Source organism: Drosophila erecta, unplaced genomic scaffold (assembly GCF_003286155.1).
Source record: "Drosophila erecta strain 14021-0224.00,06,07 unplaced genomic scaffold, DereRS2 tig00000055-arrow-pilon, whole genome shotgun sequence".
Lineage (NCBI taxonomy): Eukaryota > Metazoa > Arthropoda > Insecta > Diptera > Drosophilidae > Drosophila > Drosophila erecta.
This window is the reverse complement of record NW_020825200.1, coordinates 2,339,160-2,355,009: the sequence shown is the minus strand read 5'-3', so window position 1 is coordinate 2,355,009 and position 15,850 is coordinate 2,339,160. Positions and strand designations below refer to the sequence as shown.

Here is a 15,850-nt window from a genome sequence, read left to right as displayed (position 1 = left end):
TAGGACGCAAACCCCCCTACTTATCTTTATCTAAAGGGGTAATGAATGAATTAGGGCAAGAAAACCATGGTAAAATTTACCGCTAATCAAGGATATTACCAAAATAATCATACGCACAGTTCACACCTAATGTATGTTAGCCTTACTAATTCTTCACGTCGATTAAACAATCAATCATGAGATTATTAATTTAGATTTTTAAGAGGATGATCATGCACCAGAGAATCGGTATGTACATACATACAAAGCCATTGCTCACTGTACTCTACTGCTATTTTCCGAGCTCGAAAATATGTGATAAGATAGTGTACCAATTCGAGTTGCTCCAAATAGCTTAAATTCAGGATTGTTGTCCAGAAAATTTCTACCCATTGATTCCAGCGATCCTTTTCGGTTCTGGCATAATCCAGACATTTTCAATACTTGATTTTAAGACCCCTTCATAACATTGAAACGCTTTCCGCTAAAGTTCTTCCACTCATTGTGCTTGTGGACGAGTGCCCTAGAACTTTTGAACACTCACTCGAGGGGCAAATCGAGACGGAACTCCTCTTTTCGAGCGATGCAGCTTGCAGAACAAGTTTGCAACTGCAACGTGCTAGAGCGAGAGCCCACGTGCCACACAGCCCTACGAAGCGCAGTTAGAGCGAGAAAGGGCTGGTGGCGGACCCTAGAAGCTAGGAGTCAACTAGCCTGAGGAGAACCCGGGAATGTTGCCAAAGTCTGGCCCGCCCCCATATCATCCTCATCCATCGGCTGGCTATTTTAATGAAAGCACTCGGAGGTGAACTTGGCAGATTTAACTTTTTTCAAGTTTCGTTTCTGAATACCGAAAAGCGGCCGCCTCGCAACTTTGGCAAGTTAATTTAGCATGGAAGCTACAGTTTTGAAAGTTCTTTTGCTGGGCGCTGAAAATCGGCGATGGCTTTAGCAGGGCGATATGATATGTATTTGTTTCGTTTTGAAACAGGTCGCCGATGCTTGTGGGTGCCGCGGGGCGTGGCGGGGCGGCTTGGGGGAGTCAACCGATCCGAGCGTAAGCGTTTTATACACTTTTTCGGCCGAGAGAGCTTAAACAGCTTTTCAGACGGCACATTATACTAAAGAATTCATTTATTGGCCGCTGTGCTGCACCGATTGTGTAAGCAAAGTAAAGAACACAGGGCACCCGCCAAAAGACTTTCGAGTCTCTGAATAAGCAGTTGCAAAGATATCGGGTATAATTATCACTGAATTAATTGCTGGGGTAATGAACCCCACATTACCTAACTCTGAAAAGCAAAGCGACTTTGACAATTTCTTAAGTGCTATCTTTAAACTTCGAAAACGAGTTGCAAATCTCAGTCTTAATAATATTTAATATTTAAGTACCAAATTCAAAGGGTTGTAATTTTAATTGCAGAATATACTAATTGCAGCTCGGAGTTTCTCATGATTAGTCCGAAAAGTTCAAATTACACTCGAGTCAATTAGAATAATACCTTTTTCTCAAAAGCGCATAAAACTTCCACTAACTTGACTGCATTTAAAAACAAATGTGGCCTTAATTAGAATAGTTTTTAAATCTGCTAAAAAGCGGGGTAAGACAAACAGCTTACGTTGTATAGCATGCTTGAAGTCTAGTTAACAACATACAAGAAATGCACTCCGAAAGCCCGCCATTTTCACTCCCAAAGGAAAAGTTCACCACCCGCCGATTTTTCGTGCGCAAATCGCACACATGGCGAAACGGAAGCAGTTTTTTCGAAGAAATTGCACAACTCATTCGGTGTAGAATTATTGTAATCCCCACCAGGCGCACAGGAACCGTTAGCTGCTGGCTGAGCCCAAGTGGCTTCGGAGTGCTTTTCGCCGCAGGTGCTTTTCGCAGCGGGTGCAAGCGGGACGGCGGCTGTGCTTTTGATGCGCCACACTTGGCAGTGGTGGCGTCTCGCTCGCGCCCAGTGTTGCACTGGCGTAGAAACGAGCAGTGCAGAAAAGACGCCAAATCGCTGCCTGTTTCGCCTGCGCTCCTCATGAAAAATTCACAAAAAGCCAAAATAGCGCGGAACACACAATTTTTTCCCGAGCGGCGAATCACGACGCAACTCTAAAATCCGGCAGTTGCGATTTGAAATTGTACATCAAGTGGGGGATTTTTAATTAAGTCCATTTGCTGTGAGCGCCATTTAGTGTTTAGCTTTAGATATCATCTTTAATAGTAAAACTAATAGATTAAAATATTTCTATTCAATATTTGAGTCAATTATCGCAAGTTTGAATTTGTAACGTGCGCTGCGTGGCGCGAAATTCAAAAAGAGTTCAAGCAGTGGTAGAAAAAAGTGTATTAAGCGGCTTAAAATATAATTTAAATAAAATTATGCCTTTTTTATGCGTCTAATATTATATTTTTAATTTATTTGTTTCCAGATACATTTATCCCTACAACTTGACAACTCTTCAATTGCATTTCTTTGGCACTTCCCTTTTGCTAGAGATCATCTGTGATTTATTCTATTTTTATCTGTTGCAAGAAAGTGCAGCAAGTCAATTGCAATTCACTAATTGTCGCACATTCGTTAGAAGGTGAGTGTTTTTTAAAATTAAAGTGTATCTGGCATTTTAGGGAGAACATACAAATGCATTAAATGTGACAAAAGATTCACTGCGACGGAGATTCTTTGCTTAAATACGACTATTGCATTTTATTCGGCAGTTACATAACAGGCATAGGCAAAAATGGCTCTACCCGATGGACTTTCCAACAAAATGAAGGTTTTCCAGGTGAGTTTTCTAGAGACTGGCAACTTCGAATAAGTTTTAAGCCTCTTAACTTTTCAGGCCGTCAACGAGATGCCCGTTTTTCTGAAAGGCGGACCAGCGGATAAGATTTTATTCGGCATCACTGCTGGACTGTGTGGCATTGGCATCGTTAGCTTTGTCCACTTGGTCTACACAATGGGATTCGCCAAGAAGAAGGCCTAAGCTATGTGCTTAAATACTTCCTCCATTAAAGAGAAACTATTGTAATTAAGTAAAGTTGTTTTAATTGATTTCATTTCGAAATTCAAAAAGACCGCCCAAATAATATTCCTCTTAAATAGGTAGAGCAACACTGTTTTGGCTCACGCAATTGTGAGTTAGGCATTTTCTAGGTATATTTGCTATGGTCACACAGTTTCACACCGTTGAGGAAAAATATAAATACCGAACTATCGAAGTGCGATAGGCCCCGATAGGTTCGCCTCCAAATAAAAACAAAGAAAATTCGGTTTTCTTGAACGAATTTAGCGAAATCTTGCGCGGAAAACCAGTCAAATGGAGCCCAACGATGAGGTGGTGGAACGCCAGAAGCTGGTGAACGATGTGGAAACGGAGGAGGAAGCCCAAAGCGCACCGAAATCGGCCACACCCGCCTCGCCCGCCGTTCCGAATGTAAGATACCTTGGGATTCTGTTGCGCCAACCACACACTACATCCAGCTTTCCTTGCAGATCAAAATCAAAGGCATATCCAGCGGCGAGACGACGCGCAGCAGAAACTCCGCCTCCTGCTCCATCGAGAGGACGATATCCGAGAAGGAGAAGGACAAGAGCCAGGGCCAGGGTCAAGCGGCCACGAAGGTGACCTATGTGAATGAGCGCCGGCCACGCCCCCAGGCGCACGGCGGCAGCAGCGGGGGCGGGGGCGCCGGAGACGAAAGATTCGAGTTCAAGACCCGGCCGCGCAAACTGCTCAAAGGTGGGTGAAGCCATAATGTCCACTAACTCATCGCTTCTGCCCCCTTAGTGCCTTTCAGTCGCTGTGGATCGCGGTTTTTGGTGTCAGCTGGGAAGGCTTCGGTGTTCGGGCTTACAGACAGAAAATATTGCTCCAAGCAAGCGCAATCTTATATCCTTATACGTGCTTATCATTTTACTACTACTTTCTATATTTGAACTTAATTTAACGCAGTATGTTGAGTACTTCATTTATCGCGCACCTAGAAATACACAAACTGCCTTATGTTTCGCCATCAATGATAAAGTATCCGGCTAATTGCCGGCTATCACGGCCACCAACGAGCTTCGCCCGCGATGACGCACTTTTTCCGTGGCCATATGGCCGGAATACATCACATTTCATTATTCACAGCCCATGTACACACGTTCCCCACCCGCATCACCCGCACACAGACACTTTGATAGGTGGTTATAATTTCAATTATTGAAATTACAAGCCTTCGAGCCTTTCGCCGCCCTGTGCGAAAAGCTCGAAGAGAACAGCCTGCCAATCGTTTCGCTTGACACGGCGGTTGAGGTTTAGCTACAGTTGCTTATAGGACGTTTTGAGCCATAATTTGTAGCATTTATTTGTAATATTACTTATAACCGAAGTAGTTGCAAACATATCCTTATTAGTTTTAATTAGTATTTATTTAACATTTGTGCACACTTTTCAGTTCTTACTTATGATTTGTTCGTTTCTTGTATATTATTATTTGTACTTTCATATCCCCACACTTGATTTGCTGACCAACTCATGTCGAGACCAGATCGCGACGAGCTGGAACCCAGCCAAGGCAGTGCCAACAGCTTGAACGCGATCACTTTGGTCAGTAGCGAGTGGCTAGCACCTGATCCCACTGCCACAGGCACAACCAACCACAACACCCCCAAGAACAACAATAACAACAACAACAACAACGATAGCACGAAACCGAACAATAACAATCAGCACAATAACAATAGCAATCAAAACACGCCGCGAACGCAGCGTCGCCAGAATCCCACAGCAGCGATGCCAAACGCCAGTGTCCACAGCGATAAGTTCGACGATCGTCCAATAAAACATCATTCCTTTGTCTCCGAAGTGCCCGATGTGAAGCACATGGAGAGAGCCCTCCTCGGACTGCTGGACGACTTCCACTCTGGCAAGCTGAGGGCATTCGGTTAGTGCACAGAAATCCTGGAGAAGTCACGGTTTCGCTAATCCCCATGCGTTTTCTTCCCAGCAGGTTCCGGCTGCACTATGGATCAGATGACCAAGATCCGCGAGCAGCAGGAGAGCCTGGCCAAACTGCATTTCGAACTGGCTGCCGCCGAGGAGGATTCGCTGGAGCACGGCAACGAGTTCAACACCAACAAGGCGCAGGAGAACATGCTGCAGCTGATGCAGCGCCTGGAACAGCTATCCATTTCCATCGAGCAGCTGCAGACGAGCCACACGGGTCTCTGAGATTTGGCCCAGCCGCAGGCCTGGGATCAACGCCTGCTCTGGCTCTGAGCACACCGAACGAACCGAGGAATGCCAAAGTGGAGTGGTTGTGGAGGTTTGGGATTCAGGAGTTTTACACAAGACTAGCGACTTTTCGATTGGGGCGGACAGCTGGGATTCTGTGTAAATATTTTAAGTTGTACGCTTAAGTGGGAGGATTCGATGGGCTTCTCATGCTAAATAGTTTAGCGAACTCGCAGTGATTGTGAAACTAATTTAGATTGTCTTCGCGTAGCCATAGCCATAGCGTTAAATATTATAATAGACCAAGGGTGCCAATGGGTGGTGCTAAACGAATTATTTCATTGCAATTCGATTCGTTTTGATTGATGTGTGCTGCAGGTTATCAGGCTTCGATAATGATGGGAATCTGTTCCGCTTATTGTTTGTTATAGTTATTTGCATATATGTAAACACCTAATCATACACATGTACCAAACTCGGACCTATTAAAGTTATCATTTTTATACATACACCTCCGAGCTCTATGCTGCAATCTCGGTTGCTGGAAACAATGATTATAGCTAGTTTACGTGTATGTGACGGAGCAATAGTAATTGTTATTTCTCCTACACATGCGAATGGCCATAAATTGATTTATTTGCTGGGCAACTTGAAAGCGTCCTTAGTATTCGCATCACTTCTGCTTCGTGGCGCTTGGAGTGACAGCATTTTCGACCAGCTTGGGCTTCTAAGGAAACGGAATTCCCCACAACCGACCACCGACCACCGACCCGTACCCATTCCGCTTCCAAACTTCCAAAAGACGCCCACCGCGTACTCCGCGCTGCATGCACAATTTCAGTTCGGGATGGGCACATCAATTGCGAGAAGCCAGAAGCCAGAAGCGAGAACTGAACCTTTGGACAAGTGCATTCGTACATAGGAAATTTTATGCCGCCGCTGGCTGGCAAACTTAATTTATGCATTCGTATTCAGCTGGTGTTCGCCGTTCCCTGGGCCGGCGTGGCGCAGTCGCAGCCGGGTTATCTTGGCCGTTCCAAGCTCCAAGCCGTTGTTCTTGTAATCCGACTTTAATGTTGTGGCTACAGTCGTTGCTCTCCTCATTTCGGCCTGGGGTTTTGTTGTGCCTTTTCTCCTGGGCTGCGTGCGATCGGTAAAAGTAATTTGTTGCTCATTCTTTCTTTTAATGGCGGTGTAAATCCGGGTTTCAAATAACAAGAACTCCGCACTGCGAGAAAATACCCAGTATTTAGTGTACATATAGGTGTATATATATATTAATCAAAATGCGTTTAGCTTTTGCTGTACATGTAATGCTCGAAAAAGTTCTGACTTGATTAGGCTGGCATTTGTTATGAGTGCTTAGTGATTTTCTTGCAGTGCACTCCCACTTGTTGTCTGTTGGCCACCGTTCCCCTTTGTATTATTATGTCTTCGATTCTTTTGGGCTTCTCTGTTTGGCTAGCGGTTTGACGCATTCCTTGGGCCTCCGTCTCCGGTCTCGGGTCTCCGGTCTTTGGTCTCCCAATCCCCATTCCACACTCCCTAGTCACCGAGAAATGTAGAAGTAAACGCTCGGACCGTCGCATCCGCCACGCTGCATACAAATGCATACCGCTGGCCAAGGGCGTGGTAGGTAACATCCAACCACCAAGCGCAACACGCAACATCTATCCCAAATCGCTGCCACAAGTGCCACTGCCACCGCCACTTCCAGTCATCAGCCACGGATCCACGTTCCATCACGTGCGGGGATTGGGTTGGGGATCCCATCCCGGCGCGGGATTGGACATGGAAATGGGGAATATCCGCGGCAAGGCCCAACCCTACACTCGGAAAAATGCCAGTTGCAATCATACTATAAGACTCTTTACCCCATTTAAAGTATTGCTCAACATGCTTGTACAGTCAGTAGCTCATTTTCTTCGAGTACAAGTGCCGCCTGGTTTATTAAGGTGGGTGCAACAGGGGATCCGATTCGTGTCGCATCGCATCGAATCGGATTGGGATCGTTGGCAGTTCATCGAATCGAGTGTTATGTAAAGACGGCAACCGAAAGAAGTCATTAAATATGTGAAGCGCATATCAAATTTCGAATGAATTGAACTTACTTGGCTTGGTCACATGAGAATTTGATGAACTGCCAGGCGGACAAAGAGTCGTTGATACCTCCACCAGGAGGTGGGCATGGGCATGGGCATGGTGACGGGGATGGGGATGGGCAGGAGCAGCACTTGTTGCCCGGGCAATCCGATCCGATATGCTGTCGCTGTCGTCGGGGCACTTCATTAACCTGAACTCTGACTCCTCCAGACAGTGTGCACTCACCCAAATGCATTTCACCCCACATGAAGTAGCCTAACTGAAGCCTTGACTTTGTTTTCAACTTTGAATTCAACTAGTTCGCTTCACTCTCTGGATACAACGAAGTTAATAATTGAAGCCTGAAGACACGAAGTTCACTTATACTCTCCTTGGGCAACTCTCCCCCCTTTCTTAAAGTGTACTCCGCCGCACGAGCAGCTTGCTTAAAGTCTGTCCATGCCCCAGTGGCTGTCTGGACTCTTAATCCTTGCCCACCCATCAGCACACGGAGGCAGCTGCTCTGGCTGTGCGGAAATTACGTTGCTGATGAGCAGAGCTCTGGGAAAGCGGAAGACGCACGAAGCTTTTCCACCTACAGGAAGTGCGACAAAATTCAAACAGACTCTGCTGCTCTCCGCTCTCCTCACTCTGCATCCTGCATCCTGTATCCTGCTGGCAAAGCGGAAGCAGAAAGAGCAGAGCGAACGAGGAGCGGCGGGCGGCGGGCGGAGGATTGGGTGGGCGGAGGTGGGCTGGGTCAGTGGGTGGGCCCTCTGACAGCTCTGGGCTGGCATAAATGCGCACACGGCGCAAGGCAAAAAGTTTCCTGGCAGGAGCCAGGACTCCCAAAGAGGAAGTGACTAGTGGGGGCATGGAGTGGCATGGAATGGCATGGTGGGCAGTGGGTTTGTTATCGTCATTCCCTTCGGCAAGCGGCGGGGGAGAGGGGGAGGGGGCTGAGGGCGACGTACTTTATTTCCTGAAAATGTCCTCGAAAATATGAACATTATATCCCGGAAACGGAAGCTGCAGCATTTGCAAGGAAGTGACGCAAGGGGCAGGAAGCAGCCCGCCCGCCCACAGAGCACAAAACATTCCGTGGACATGGGACAGGGACATGAATGTGGATTTGGATGGGTTGATTAAGGCGGGTAAACAGCAGCGACAGGCGACCAGGAGGCCAACGAAACGAGGACGAGCGCCAGGACACCGTTGAAATGTACACACAAGTGAAACAGCACACAGCACACAGCACAGTGAAAAAATCAGCTCCAAGTGCTTTAATATAATGAAACGATTTTCCGAATAAAAAGGTTATAAGAATTTCCGACCATGACGGGACTCGAACCCGCAATCTTCGGATCAGAAATCCGACGCCTTATCCATTAGGCTACACAGCCACAGGGAGTTATTTTTTAAACAGTTCCTGCAGGACGAGATTATCCAAGTTGAACTCAGGGTTCGGTATTAGAAATCCGTTTTAATCGCAGACGAGAGGATGCCCCGCTTTTTTGCCGTGTTGGCCACAGTTGAGAGCGGGGGCGCATTGGACATCTGACTACGATGTCGCATCCTGCAGGAAGCGTGACGCTGCCGCCGGCATCTGTGGCTCCCTCCCTCCCCCTCGGCCATTTCCCCCTTTCCATGGTGTCCCCTTCCCGGAGGCGGAGGCGGAGGCGGAGGCAGAAGCCTTTACGTCAAGGAAATGACGGAAGCAGCCTCAGCAGCTGAATCCTCCGTCTCGGCTGCTCGGCACTGCATCTCCGGAATATGGACTACGAACTGTGGACGCAGGATCTGGTGGAGCAGCCTTAGAGGAGGCAGCGGTTGGGGCTCTCTGCTTTGGCAGGAAATCATCGTCCCGTGGGACGTAAATTAAATTCCATGCAAAGTTAATTTTTCTCACCCACCCAGGGAGCTGGGAATCAGGAGCAGCTTAGTCCGGATTCCGGACTGGTTACTGGGGCTGCTGAAGTAGTTCCATTTCCGCAAAACGGGCGGTTGTGGCATTTATGCTTGGGGCACAGACATGGCAAAACTTTATAAATCAAGGAAACTTTGCCATGGCAGTGCATGTGCTGCTTAAGTAGTATATCGATATGGATTGATGGGTTAGAGGTGATGGTTACTACTACTTAGTGCCAATAAATTCCAAGACCATATGCCCACCAGCTCCCAGTCGAAGTGACCGACTTCCTGGAGACGCAATTAGAAAGAAGCTACATCCTGCCTGGGATTGCCATTTCCCAAAGATTCCACTTACCCAAATCGAGACTGCAGCTCCTCTCTCTGCGCGCCGAGCCAGAATCGGAGTATTGGAGAAATATGGGGTGTGTAATTTACCTCAATGATTGCCAGGCCTCGCCGATCCCCAGATCCCCGGATCCACCGATCCCCACATCCAGCGATCCGCAATCTATGGCCAATGTACCGCTAGATGATGCGCTGCCTGGTCCATAAACAGCGATCCCAAATGCGAATGCGAGGAGCGGCGCACTGTAATTGAGTTCCTCCAGCTGGAAATGGTCAATTGGCAAATGGCAGCGACAATAAATGAATCTCCAGCGGATCTGCCGAGCTGCGAAAGCCTGGCCCAAACAGATTTCTTCGGCTTCGCCAGATTACGTGAAAGGTGAAAGTTGTCGAGAACCGCAAGGCAGGGGCCAAAAGGCTGGTGAGGAGGAGGAGGAGGAGCAGCAGCAGGAGGAGCAGAAGAGCCACAGGTGATCAGATACACGCACAGAAAAGAGACAGTCAAAAATGTAACTGGGTAATATAGCAATATGTTATATGGTTTCCAAGAACATAAACTTCATTCTTATAAATGAAAGATATATAAAAGATGTCTTATAAATAAAAGATGATGGGGATTAAAGATTATCCTATATTTTGGTATATCTATATTCTGACGTTTCCCTTGAGCACTAACCTTTTGTAGTTAACTTTTACACTTATGGCCTATGGATTTCTCTTGGTGCACCCTTGCCGATAGCAGGTCATGCTGAGATGGTGAGAAAAGCGATCCGATCCAAGTCGATGCGATCCCAGCCAGCCAGCCAGCCAGTCGAGGCGAACCGGACCCCACCTGTCGGCGACCTGTTGGCGGTGGCGATGTTTCCGTAATCCGAATGTGGAACAGTGGCACAGTAGCCAGTAGCCAGTAGCGGCAGTCTCCTCCATTTCTCCACAGCCGCATCTTCATCTCCCCCTGCCCCCTTGGCGACTCTTGGCCATTTATGGTGCACAAGCTGACAGCAAGACATCCACATCCACAGCCACATCCCAAGACTTCGACGACCCACTGGCTGACTGCTGGCGCAGCCACAGCTCCTCCGCTCTCCAGATCGCGGGACAGGTTAGCATTACCATTACCATTACCATTACCATCTTGTGCGCCGTCTTCTTTGGCGGCGCATTACCGCATTGCAAACCTGAATTCTTCTCGTCTTTCATTAATAATGCTCTTTAGCCTGCACGGCGGTTATGCAAAAACCATAATGAACCCCTAAGACAGACTAAAGTTAATAAATAGTTTAAGGTTTGTGTGTTTAGGCAAGGCTTTAACTTCTTGGGAGACATAAAAATGGGGAAAAAACATTCAATTTGTGTTATTACTAATTTGGTTTAGGTAAATGTTGCCTAAGCCAAGTGAACTACTCCCATTTCAGTTATTATCCAACCTTCCCAACCCCACATCTTTGTTTTCAGTGCACTCCCCGATCGTTTATTCGTAGTGCCGCTCGTTTCTTCTCATTTTTGGCATTCCTATTCCGGATGCTGTCTCCCTCTTTCTCCAGCTCCACCTGGAGCCATCTTGGAGCCCAGTCTTCTGCGGGGCGAGCGGTGGCCAAGTAGATTATGAATGTAAGGCAGTGGGTGTCGGAGTCTCCAGGTCGGAAAGTGGTGGTGTGGGTACCCACATCGGATTTCGACGGTAGCGTGTCTGCAACACTTTTACCTCCGCCGCCTGCCAGACTTTTGAGCTTTGTGTTGCTGGCGTCTTGGGGCTCGATCGAGGAAGTTATATAATCGAGGCAACATCGCGATATGTCGGCAATATGCCTCAATCAATTCAGCATTTATGAGCCAGCCTGCACCCGAAGAAAACCGGGATTCCTAACAGCCAAGCAAAACATGTCAATGGCAGTCACATAGTAACTCTAAAAATCCACATGCACATGCGCTGATTAGAAATGAAGATGTATTACAATAATATAATAATAATAATGACAGTTTCTTACGGTGTACCGCTTTCTGCCTGAAAGTTAATAACCGAAAAATGCGAAACTCTTCGGGCTTCGTACCTGGATCATGTGGGTGGGCAATCAGGTTGAGATGGTCGGATGAAGTGCAGGAGGGGAGCAAGGAGTCGGGGAATGGATAGCCATGTAACTGATCCGTTTGACTGCCTACCGGAGTTTTTTCGTGCTTCCTCATTAAACTTTGTCGGGAGTCGCTGAGATTCCCATTAGGTGACCGATATGGGGATCGGGTGAACATTTAGCAGACTTCGAGGACCGATCAACCTGCTCGACGTCTTGGGAATTTATGGGAGTTTCGTTTACGGCTCAGTGATTAGCTCGGTTTTTTGTGGGACACTGCAGTTTGGTTTTAACTGCATAGCTGGGAAAACTGGCTGAATGTATAATATACATTGGCTTGAGATCAGTTTCCATACTTCTGCCGCAATCCTTATGGTTGCTAACATAATCATTTCCTGCTTCTACGCGCCCCATTCTAATATACTCTTTACGCATAAAAATGCCTTGTAAGTGATCCTTAATCTACCGAAAAACACTTAAATATTTATGACCAAGGAACTGCGAGTCTACTTTCCCAACCCATTGAAAACGCTTCCTGCCAGCAATCTGCCCAAATGTATCTGGCCAAAGTGTGACTATTTGATTGTTCCGAGCGTATGCAACCAACACCCGATCTTCGCAAGACACACACATAAAACTATGGATAGATTTTCAATTAGAGCCACACAGCACTTTCCAACCGTTTGCCGCTCGTAAAACGGGGAATTTATGTATCTTACGATCGATTTTCATGTGTAATTTCCCTTTGCGCCGCAGAGGCGATAGGCCATGTGCTAGGATAACTTCCTTTCTTCATTTCCCGAAAGGTTCCCAGGCCACTCGATGCTGGCGATGTGTTTGCAACCTGCTGCAGCAGGTCTTTGTGCCTCATAAGCCCCCACCACTGCACCACTTGCTTCTCCGGACCCCCGAGCGATCCTCGGTCTGCGTAATTAATTACACAGCATTTTCATTTGGAGTGCGAGTGTGTACCTCTCGGCCTCTCATTTGCTGCCATTTCCACGCCTCGGAACGTTCGATCTTCCATGGCTCTGGCTGCTGTGGTTGTTGTTCTTGTTCTGGTTCTAAACGATTTCCAAGAAGCGCTCGAAGAGATCGAAGTGGACGGAGGAGCGGATGTTGGGCGCATTTTCCAAGCTGCAGCTCAGATGTAATGTGCGTGCACCAGCCTCTCTCTATCGCCATCCTAGTTCTTCCTCCGGCTGCACAGACGAGGTCGTTCAAATAGGTCAGCACAGAAGGCTATACTGCAGACCTATGCAGTAAGTAACTGAAATCACTATAGAGCGTGGGGAGACTTGGTGCATGATACACCCTGGACCTCCAACTTTGATCGTGGTGCTAAGTTTGTATCCGCGGCTATAAGTCCACTAATTTTCCAGCGATGCCTGCAGGGCTCAGCTGATGATGATGATGATGAGGCCCCCTTTTCATATAATATCGTCTGCTCATCTCGGCTGGTGCGTGTGTGTGCGGCGATTTTTTAATTGATAAAGATTTCCACATTCCAGCGATGCCCGGGGGAAGCCAAACACAGTGCGCATGGGGGAGCTCTGTCCCGGCTTATCCTGTCGCACAGGATCGGATCCCGAGCTCATATCGAATGCCCCGTTGCACAATGCCCTCCACGGCGATGTATGTGCTCCAGCTGAGCCATCTGAAACATCCAAGAATGCACTGAAATCATACTGTCCTAAGACTTCTACTTCAACAGCCTCTAAAAACTTTTCGAACCATGTTATCCAGTGCATATAAGATAATTGGAACAACAGAAGTTCAAGGAATTTTTCTCCATGCAGGCCTGGTACCTCGACAGCCATCGGGAAACATGAAACCCGAAACCTTTCACCGTCATTTGCACTGCGTTCTTGTGGTAAGGGCAAGGTGCCCCTCGACACGCACACTCTCCCAGATGAACGCACACCAGCGCATGGTGGCACCAACACACTGATAAGGCGAGGAGTGCCTCGACCTGCCAACACTTGTGGATTGCTGCGATCTGCGATCACTTTTTCATCCCTTAAGTGCACACTTGGGACTGCATACCCAGTCGTAGTTGGGGTATACGCCTTACACGATCAATATCCCAAATCAATACCCAGATTGCTAAAGAATTCGAGTTCCCTTCCACAATACTATGGCTTTCTCTCTTCTCTCTTCCGCACCTATTGTTCTTAACATGGGGTATCATATAGTCGATCACCCAGCCCCTCCATCAGCTGGGCCGTTCTGCTTGGCTGCGCTCCGCTTGGGCGCTAAATTGGAACGTTTCTGGGCTGCCATAATCCTGGCCAGCAAGGCAAACGTCGCCAGAGATCGATATTTGAGCGTTGGATGGGTTCTGAGTTGCCGATGGTTGCAGGGTTCTTCGATTCGATCAGTTTTCCGCTTTGGGCCTTTGTTCGCTCGGCACTCGCTTCCTCAGCTACGAGCCCAGACATTCGGATTCGGATTCGGGCAGGTTTCCCACGGTCTCTTCTTTCCTCGGTGCTGGGTGCACATTTCATATCCTGCAGACGCACAACTGCCGCGGCAAAGTCCTTAATGCGTGCGATGGCGGCAAAAATCTTACAATTACCCATTGTTGCACGAGGGGAATGTGTAACAATTAGGCCAGGACTCAGATTCAGGTCGAGGATCACCGCACAGGATCTCTGCCTAATATCCTTTTCGGCCGAAATCCGAGCAGAACACAATTCAATTGAGTTTGGGAAAAGTGTAACGAAAAGGATCCGCCGCGATTGCGTCTTGCTCGACCTTTATTTACCTAATCCTGAAAAATTACCGAATGTTATGTGGGTGGTTTCGGGGACGATCCCCTTTGGATCGGCTTCTGCGCGGGTGGGAAAGGTGTGTAATGATCCCTAATAACTGTGGCAATAATGCTAGTTTTTCCAGGAAAACTAATTGGACAATCTAAGCAATTCCGTGCGTTGTAATGGTTTATTTTCACTTTCCCTGATTGCCTTCATTTACTGTAAGTAGTAAAGGCCACAGATTCGAGCAGATATTAGCTTTAGATACATCCGCTCCAGACATGGACATTGGCTGATCATTGGGTCACCTGCCGCAGTCCCCACCCCCTTCTGCACCACCGCCCCTGCAGTTTGGTAAGTTTAGTAATTGGCAAATTACCAGCAACAAATGAAGGGGCGAAAAGCTAAGAACAAGAAGCGACGCGCGTCTGGAAATACTTCCGCATCGGGAGGCGACTTTGTCGGGGCTGCGACCAGACTTATTTATAGATCCGGGACTATACTATACCATATAGTGCAGGGCATATATCAAATCGCTGGCTGTCTGGCAGGCCTCCGCGGCTATATGTGCTCTGCTTATGTGCGGCCATATCTGTGTTTCGGTGTCTGATTCTAGAGCACAAGTGGATGCCACTTGGCTGCTCTGCCCCCGCCTCTGCCGCCGCTTCTGCCCCTGCCGCGGGCTCTGGACATTGGCATTCTATTTTAATGAATTATCTGCACTTAGGCATCGAACTAAGAACTAAGAACTAAGAGCTAAGAGCTGCGACTATAGCGATCACAGATTCGTATTCATTCGCTACTGGAGGGAGTGGTGAGAGGTGGATGGTGAGAGGTGGGCGGTGGGCGGTGGCGCAGCAGAGGCAAACTGGTTGCATTGCAATGGCGAAATACAGACGTACAGATGCTGATTGGCTCAATTGGACGACTATTTGAACTCTGACCCCTGTGCGATCCTCAACGACGGCTCTGCCCCCTCTGCCTGCTCTTCCACTTCCCCCACCGCCGCCTGCCACCCTTTCACCCTGGAATTTCCCGCTGGGCGACGCACCATGACCGAAGCTACTAATTTGGGCCAGTGATCGTCGTTGCGGCGATCACTTGGAAACGTCGTCATCACCATCGCAGCTATCGACGGAAAAGATAGCACTTGAAAAAATATCTCTATTGTATTTCTTAATTGGAGTGCAGTAAAAAGCGAAAGCATCAGAAATTTATAATCTTGAAGTTCTGTAATGTTTCATTTTCCTTTATTTTATCGATAAACTATTTATAGCAACGAAAATGCAAGTAACAAGTTATTATTGCAAAAAGCCTTGAATGGCTATCAATCGCTTTGGTCGATGGATTTTCTTCCAGTGCAGGACCATGGAACTGAGCAGGGGCGTGGAGGGCGTGGGCGGGGTCGTCCGGCTGGTCGCCGTTTATGGGCATTTGACTTGAAATGTCAACGTTAACGCTGCTCGGGCAGAAACTGGTTAGCCAACT

General features: G+C 47.7%; 2 protein-coding genes and 1 non-coding gene across 6 annotated transcripts; 2 read left to right on the top strand and 1 right to left on the bottom strand.

The window, feature by feature from the left end:
- Window positions 1-2,465: 2,465 nt before the first annotated feature.
- LOC6541948 (cytochrome c oxidase subunit 7A1, mitochondrial) lies at window positions 2,466-3,013 on the top strand. Its single transcript, XM_015159697.2, has 3 exons — window positions 2,466-2,565; window positions 2,696-2,763; window positions 2,821-3,013. Exons 2-3 carry the CDS (start codon window positions 2,719-2,721, stop codon window positions 2,962-2,964), a joined length of 189 nt encoding a protein of 62 aa, XP_015015183.1. The 5' UTR covers window positions 2,466-2,565; window positions 2,696-2,718; the 3' UTR covers window positions 2,965-3,013.
- A 124-nt stretch (window positions 3,014-3,137) lies between these two features.
- LOC6541734 (coiled-coil domain-containing protein 28B) lies at window positions 3,138-5,708 on the top strand. Of its 4 annotated transcripts, none has more exons than XM_015159699.2 (4): window positions 3,138-3,414; window positions 3,474-3,720; window positions 4,832-4,909; window positions 4,976-5,708. In XM_015159699.2, exons 1-4 carry the CDS (start codon window positions 3,298-3,300, stop codon window positions 5,194-5,196), a joined length of 663 nt encoding a protein of 220 aa, XP_015015185.1. In that variant the 5' UTR covers window positions 3,138-3,297; the 3' UTR covers window positions 5,197-5,708. The 4 variants fall into 4 exon arrangements, with proteins under 4 accessions (XP_015015185.1, XP_015015186.1, XP_001968364.1 ...); XM_015159700.2 differs by having other exon boundaries at window positions 4,973-5,708; XM_001968328.3 differs by having other exon boundaries at window positions 3,140-3,414; window positions 4,514-4,909.
- A 2,903-nt stretch (window positions 5,709-8,611) lies between these two features.
- Window positions 8,612-8,684, bottom strand: Trnar-ucu. Its single transcript has one exon. It is a non-coding gene; the product is annotated as a tRNA-Arg (tRNA).
- Between the last annotated feature and the right edge of the window lie 7,166 nt (window positions 8,685-15,850).